At 42.1% G+C, this 7,500-nt stretch overlaps 2 protein-coding genes across 5 annotated transcripts in view; both read left to right on the top strand.

Annotated features, from left to right (window-relative positions):
- The window catches only part of xpa (xeroderma pigmentosum, complementation group A), a 10,847-nt gene extending 10,544 nt beyond the window's left edge, over nucleotides 1-303 (top strand). For all 4 annotated transcript variants that reach the window (XM_058384920.1, XM_058384922.1, XM_058384921.1 and 1 more), the window contains exon 7: nucleotides 1-303. This exon is cut by the window's left edge and continues 488 nt beyond it. The gene's annotated coding sequence lies outside the window, so the exon portion shown is untranslated.
- Nucleotides 304-5,034: 4,731 nt separating this feature from the next.
- The window catches only part of LOC131349320 (uncharacterized protein C4orf54 homolog), an 11,617-nt gene continuing 9,151 nt past the window's right edge, over nucleotides 5,035-7,500 (top strand). The window contains exon 1 of the mRNA XM_058384916.1: nucleotides 5,035-7,500. This exon is cut by the window's right edge and continues 1,189 nt beyond it. Coding sequence (XP_058240899.1) covers nucleotides 5,190-7,500 — 2,311 coding nt within the window. The 5' untranslated portion in view covers nucleotides 5,035-5,189.

Raw genomic sequence — 7,500 nt, 5'->3', positions numbered from 1 at the left:
TTCTCTCTTGTATAGTTCATGCCTAATGTGCTGTATTTGGCTGAAAATATTTGTGTGTGTGTGTGTTTGTGAGTTGGACTTCCTCTGTATCCTTCCACCACGGATTCCTCACTGGATCTGCTCGAAGATATCAACTTTTATCAGTAGATCTATTTGGTGCTAAAGTCCCATTTTTTTTCTGTATAAAACTGAGGGGGCGGAGCTGAGTTTGTGATGTCATCAACTAAAATGGATTTCAACCTATCACACATGATATGCAAACGACTATAGAAAAATGGATTAAAGATACACAACACACTTTTACACGCTTAAATGATATTTTAATGTGCGTTTCATCTTTCTCTCTCACACACACACACACACACACACACACACACACACGTTTATTGGAATGTCTGGAACGTTGTGCCCTTTGATTTGTTGGACAGTACGGTGGCCTGGAGGTGTCAGAACCTAAAAACAGCAAAGTGAGATACAAAGCAGTCAGCAGTAATGTTAGCAATGCCAGGCATGTACAGCATGAGCGCACTGGTGCTAACGGCTAACACACACACACACACACACACACACACACTGAGAAAATCTGGGCCTTTTATATATATATATATATAATCATCCACAAAAGTGTATAAAAAAACACAAACAGCAGCTAATAATCGAGTCTCAAAGTGGGTGTGGTCTAATATTCAAATCAGCATGATTGACAGCCCTCCACCTGCAACATCACTCAAGCTGCTCCGTTAGCCTAGCTGAAGTGTTAGCATTTTTAATAGTTTGGCTTTTGGTTATTAGGTTAGCTTTCTCTTGCTAATTTGTCCTCGAGCTACTGCTTGTTTGCTAAGTCAGATGTTCATGGCTAGTTACTTTTTCCTCACTAGGTTAATGTTTGTTTCCTTTTTTTTTGTCAGTTTGCTAGTTTCTTTTGCCCTTTAGTTTAGTTTGCTAGTTTCTAGCAGTTGTGTGCTGAGATTCTCAGACGTTCAGTTGCTTACTAGCTAGGCTTTGCTTGCTAGGTTAGATGTCACTTGCTAGTCTGTGCTGCTAGTTAGCTTTTGCTCATTAGTTTCGATTTTATTAGCTAGTCACATTAGCTGTTTTTTTGTGTGTTAGCATTCGTCTACTATGCTAGTTTTTGTTTGCTAGTTTAGTTTTTTTTTTTCTTTGCTGTATTATATGTTAGGGTCCACAATTAATCGATTTTCTAACAGCGATTACGATTACAGATGCCACGATGTATGTCTGTCTCATCATGCTAATTTCGCGAACATGTGCGCTGATAAAGAAACATCAGATAGTTTGCAAAGTGTTGCTGAGAAGAATCAAGAATTAGAACCGAAAAGACCTGACTTTTGACCAACCCCTCTCTGTGCACATACACACACACACACACTCCAAAGTACTGCGAGAATGTGTGCTGGAATATGATCTAGGACCGCTCTCGCGATACTGTAATGTCCTACACCTATCGGTCTGCACAGCGCCGCTTTTGATAAAAGTCGGCTAACAAATGTATGTTGTGTGAAAAAGGAGGCCCACTGTCTCTGATTCTGAAAACCCCTGACATATAGGACCCTTTAGAATATTATTCCATACCCAATATGTACAAAAGCCTTAAATGAAATAAGCCTAAAGATAGATCTAAATAAAATCTAAACTGTTAAAGCACTAAGACATTACAGTCTGAACATCATGACTTTCTGTTATTCACCTAATGCAGTATTTAAGTTAAAATACAGACGTGGTTTAGGGGAACGATGGACCAGAACAGACTCCATCATTCGGCTGTTCTGTCAATTGATAAAGGAATTCTCAGCACTAGAAATACTAGTATGGTGATTGACCATCAAGTCTCAGAGATACTCTCTGATGATTCCACCCTCAAAGAAATAGAATAGAAAAGTCACCAAGATAAAAAATATTTATATGTTATGAAATATGGTTGCTTCAAACTATGATATAAAGCTGTTCAAAACACCATTTAATGTAAATTGTGATAATCGTAATTAATAATCACAATTTCAAGGGAATAATTCGACAATTATGATTTTTGTCATAATCGCGCAGCGCTAGTATATAGTGTACTTAGCATTAGGATATTTAAAAAGCGAACACACATGGGTTCACGAGCTCCATAAGGTCACCTCAGTGATGAGCGCTTAGGGTCAAAGGTCAAATGCTAATGCTGCTCTCACAGTGTCCAGTCATCTTTAGGGCCAGATGTCCCCTCAGACTCTGGTGCTTCTTCTTCTTCTTCTTGTTTTTTTTTTTATTTTATTGCGTTTTCGTAGTTTTATCCGTATTCTAAGAATTAATTTTGGCCCTGCGTCTCCCCGCTCATGTGTATTTTTTCTACAGACGTGTGGTGTTGCATTTCCTGAGCGTCTGCTTTGATAAACGACCCTCCTGATTTGGCAGCTGCTGGTTTATAAGGTGTTCTGCTCGTAAGCTATCCGCCGGCCGCGTTCGAGTTTTAAATAGCCACCTAAATTTAACCGCTTTGTGGAGGTCATTGAAAATCCAGGCGAGAGAGAGAAAGAGAGAGAGAGAGAGAGAGAGAGAGAGAGAACTTGTGTTCTGTATTTCTACCTCATGTTAGCATCCTGTATACGGTTCTGTATCTCTACATTCATTCCTACACCGTGTTTATGAAATCTCAGAATCCTGAAGATCATTACATTAGCTTTCACTCGCTATTACGTGCTGACTCACTAGCTACATGCTCTGTGCTAGCTTTCACTTGCTACATTAACATTTATTTGATAGCGTGCTAGGTTAGCTTCACTTGCTTGTATGCCTTTGCTTAATATTACTTATGGTGTTAGATTTGCTAGTTTAGATTTCAGTGGCTAGTTTATTTTTGCCCATTAGCTAGCATCTCAATGCTAGGTCAGCTTCTGTTTACTGGTCTAAATGTTTGTTGGTTTTTTTTACTAGTTTTATTTTTGCCCTCTAGATTGTATTATGCTAGGTTAATTGCTCAAGAAATGTTACAAAAAATAAATTAATTTAGTCTTGCTATATTCCGATTAATTTGCATGTTTAGCTCTAAACTGCTCATTAGTATTTGCTTAGCAGGTTAGCTTTTGCTTGCTAGGTTGCTCAGTCTTCAAACACAGTCACATGCTGACTGACTTTATGAGAATGTTCCACACGAGAAGCTCGTTCCTGTGGTATTTGGGTTCTAGTGTGTGTTTATAGTCATACGGAATGTTTCCTTTGTATTTTAGCAACACATCTGAGGTAAATGTCGAAGTTCCTGATACATTTTCATTGTCAGTGAGAGCTATAGAGCTAAACTTTTAGCCTTAGCTTGTTAGCTTTGCTTCTGCTTCTGTATTTTTTAGTTACCAGGAAACAGCTGGAACACTGAAGGGGAAAATGTTCAGTATTTAAATGCAGTAAATATCACGGCCACTACAAGCTTATTTATAGCAAAGATTTAACAGTTAAAATATTGACCTTTAACTGGGTGTTTTATTACGATTTATTTATTTTGTTAATCACTTAATCGCTTGCTGTGATGCAGTGCTTTCAACAGCTTCAGTTTGTGCTTTGATGCTAAGTGTATTTACTACGTAATACGAGTCTTTTCTTAGCAATTTACCAACACATCTGAGGTAAAAGTTGATGTTCTGGATAGTTCTGACTTGTTTTCACCGTCTCTGTGTCTTTACGGTGTCCTCATGCGCGTTAGAAACGTAAGAGTTAGGCTGTGTGTTCGCTGAGCTTTATAACGATCCACTCCTGTTAATGTCGCACTAAAGGACCTTTTAGCCTCAGAGTGCTGCAGGTGTGTGTGTGTGTGTGTGTGTATTTTTCACACACAGTGCCAACTGGATCTTCGCCGCAATACCACAGGGCAGCTGCCGCGTGCCACAACCGCACGTTCACTCAACATCAAATGTCCAAAGTCTCACACACACACACACACACACACAGAGTGATTCTCTGTATTTTTGCTATTAGTGTGAGTGAATGATGTAAGCTGCTAATTCCCCACTCGTGTGTGTGTGTGTGTGTGTGTGTGTGTGTGAAGTGACATGTCTTCAGTGCTATAAATACAGGCCTAATGTTTCCATCATTCAGTCATCCGTTAGTCCATAAATACACTGAACAGAGTTAAACATTATTGATGGATCCAGATTGTCGGTGGTGCAGACGGCGCTGGTTATTATTCAATTATAATACACATCGTTATATTATGAAATTATACTGAGATGATTTTGTAACGATTTCACTTCCTGAGCCCTTATTTATTACAGTTAATCACTGCACCAGATCACTGTCCCTGATTCACACTGATGACTGACCAATGACCAACGTTTTCAAAATCAAGGTAAGGGTCAGTCCAGGTGCAAGACTAATTAAAAACCTAAAAAATTAAAAACTTAAATGAAAAAAAAAGTTCTTAATTTATTTTGTAATTGTTTATATTTATGATGTGTAAAATATTGATCATATAATATTAATGATTCTCCGTAAATGTTATTTACAAGTGAGAGATTTTACTGCAAAATTTTTTCAGATTTATAAATTTTCTCTGAATATATCCAACATTAATCTCTAAAACAAACAAATAAAAAAAAACCTGACAGAAAACTTTATTTTTCTGTCACTCTATTTTTCACTATTTGCCTCATAAACGTGATAAAAGAAAATAAAATGTTTAGAATTTCAACACTAACAGCAAATATCTTTAAAAACATGAAAAGTCTCGATAAATATGTGTTATATTTTTACAATAATATTGTGTTTTTACTTTGTTGTTATAAACTCACACGTATATTCAATACTTACACATACTACTTGTGCATAGATAGACATATATTTACACACACACACACATACACACACACACATACACACACACACTACTGTTACTTTGTCCTCTGTTGGTGTAACTTGGCCCTGGTGAGGGTTCGTGCCCTCGCCCCGCCGTTTTGCGAGAGCTTTGTCATCTGAGACGGAAAGAGAGAGGGAGGGGGTTCGGCTCCATGCGTAACTCTCCGTTAAACCAAAAGCTTGAGAGAGACACGCGCTCCAGAAACACCGAGCAGCGAGGCGAGGCAGCTCTTTCTTTCTCTTTCTTCTTTCTTTCCTTTTCTTTCACTCTTACTTTTCCCTCCCCTTCTCTCTCTCTCTCTCTCTCTCTCTCTCTCTCTGTCTGGTTTTGCACTTCACACTGGGACATGGAGACCCTCCGCACGGCCATCATGGTTACCGGAGTGCCCAAGAAAGAACACTGTACCACCGAGACCAACTACGTAGATCTCGGGAGCACCAACACGGTGAAAGTCTCGTTCACCGGCGAGGGAAACCAGCGAGCCGTATTCAAGCGTAAAGGGAACCATGTGGAACATGAAGAAGGTTACACGGATCAAAGGAAGGCCGAAAAGGACGTTTCCTCCAATATCTCAGATACGGATTTAAAAATCGAAAGTTTCCTTGAGGAGAAGAAGACTGCTGTGACGAGCCGTGAACCAGAGGAAACGGATTACACGGACATGTATCTGAACAGCAGGTGCGAGTCAGAGTCGGACGACGGAGATCCCGACGAAAGAGAACATGACATGCCTGTGGCCGAGGAGACGGAATCCCACTACATCACGACACATGAAATTCAGCTCACGGAACTGGACCACGACATGGACCACGAGCTTGGCCGTGCTGCCAGCTCCTGCTGGGATTACGAAGACGATAACCTCGTGTACTCGTTCGTGGACTATGCGTCATTCGAGAGCGGTGAGCAGCCGAGTGGAGAGAGGGGACAGCGCAGAGTGGCAAGCAGCCGTCCACCCAAACTGGCTGCCACCAAAACTCTGATCAGCACCGAGAGCGAATGTGCAAGCTCAGATGACGGCATGCGGAACAACGCGGGACGCATTCACGTCTCCATCAAAGCCTCGTCCCAGTCGGTGAACGAGTCGGTGCAGCCGTTGCAGGATGAGAATGACCGTCTGCGCTGTTATCATGAAACAGAAGCGAAGATAGAGATTCCGTATGAAAGTCACACACACTGTTTCATTCCTGCACCTGGACGCCAGCATCTGGCCAGCAAACTGATGAAAGGCAAAGATGTCACCGAGTACTCCAGCGGTGCATCCAGCTCTGTGAGCGAGCTTGACGATGCTGATAAGGAAGTTCGCACCCTGACAGCCAAGTCTTTCCGCAGCCTCGCATGTCCCTACTTCGACACCATCGACCTCAGACCCTCGAGCGAGTCCTCGGTTTCGGAGCACAGCCTGAGCATGAACAAATGGTCCTCTTTCGTCGATTTCAACTACAGGAATTACATGACGCAGGGTGCGGTCGTAAGTGAGCGTAAAAACTCCACATGCTCTATGGAAATGAGGAAGCACACAGAAAGTGGAACCGTTAACCTGAACTCCATCACCGAAGGGAGAAGCCATGAGATGAACATCCAGTCGTCAAAATATGAACTGAGCTGTGATTCCGAAAGACAAGCGAAATGCACAGAGAACAGTTCGAACAGCTGCGAGGCATCAACAAGCCAGATCCATGACCAGACAGACGTCTGCGTGGAGGGAGTGCACAAGAAAGCCGTGTTTGCTTCGAGCCTCCTCCAAAACGTCATCTCAAAGAAGATGCGATTCGAGCAAGAGCGCAAACTGGAGCGTGGTGAATTAAGTGGAGCACAGCCTGTACATTCGACACCCGGAGACAGCACAAGCTGCAAGGTTTTACAAAGACAAATGTCAGAGTCAGGATCTGTACACTCCATCGTCTCTGTGGAAGACGTTGTGGAAAGCTTGAATGCTGCTTTAAACAAAGAAGAGGCAGAAGAGGGGGAGGAGCTATGCAAAACATCACATACACCTACAACAGAGAACATCGCTGAGGCCTCACTGCTGGAGGAGAAAAGTGTAGAGAAAAGTGAGACTTTAGTCCCCGAAGTGCACACTGAAAAAGACGTCACGAACACAACCACACAACTGGTAGAGGCGACAAAAGAAAATGAGAACGCATGCGCTGAAACGACAAATAGTAAAACGACAAAAATGTCACACTTGTACGTTCCTGGGTCACATTTTCTTTCAAAAGAACGGGAAGTAATGGAACCATCCACGCCAGTAACACAAAAAACCAATCCCATCCAATCAGACAGAAAGAGAGCGAGCAACGTGAACACTTCAAACACCGGCAAAGCGCAAGAGATCACCATCCGCCTGCGCAGCGTCAAGGAAAACAAAAACAACCTTCATCGTCCCTTTAACATCGCCAGCCTCCTGACGCCAAACCTCACCAAGCACGGCGGCGACACCAAGAGCGAAAAAGTCCCGCACTTTACAGTCAGAGACGTCCGGGACAGCAGGTGCAAACTCCAAACCCCTATCCATCAGGTGAGAGACGTGCGCAAACTGGTCAAGAGTTCATACCGGTTCGTGTCTCTGGAAAGTGGTGAAAATAAAAGTGCATCACGAGAGGAAAGCGATGGCGTGAAAAAAGATCCTGATAAAAATGACAAGAAAGAAAAGACGC

This window comes from Hemibagrus wyckioides, linkage group LG29, assembly GCF_019097595.1.
Source record: "Hemibagrus wyckioides isolate EC202008001 linkage group LG29, SWU_Hwy_1.0, whole genome shotgun sequence".
NCBI classification, from domain to species: domain Eukaryota; kingdom Metazoa; phylum Chordata; class Actinopteri; order Siluriformes; family Bagridae; genus Hemibagrus; species Hemibagrus wyckioides.
Note: the sequence above shows the minus strand (reverse complement) of the source record. Positions and strands in the feature narration are given on the sequence as shown.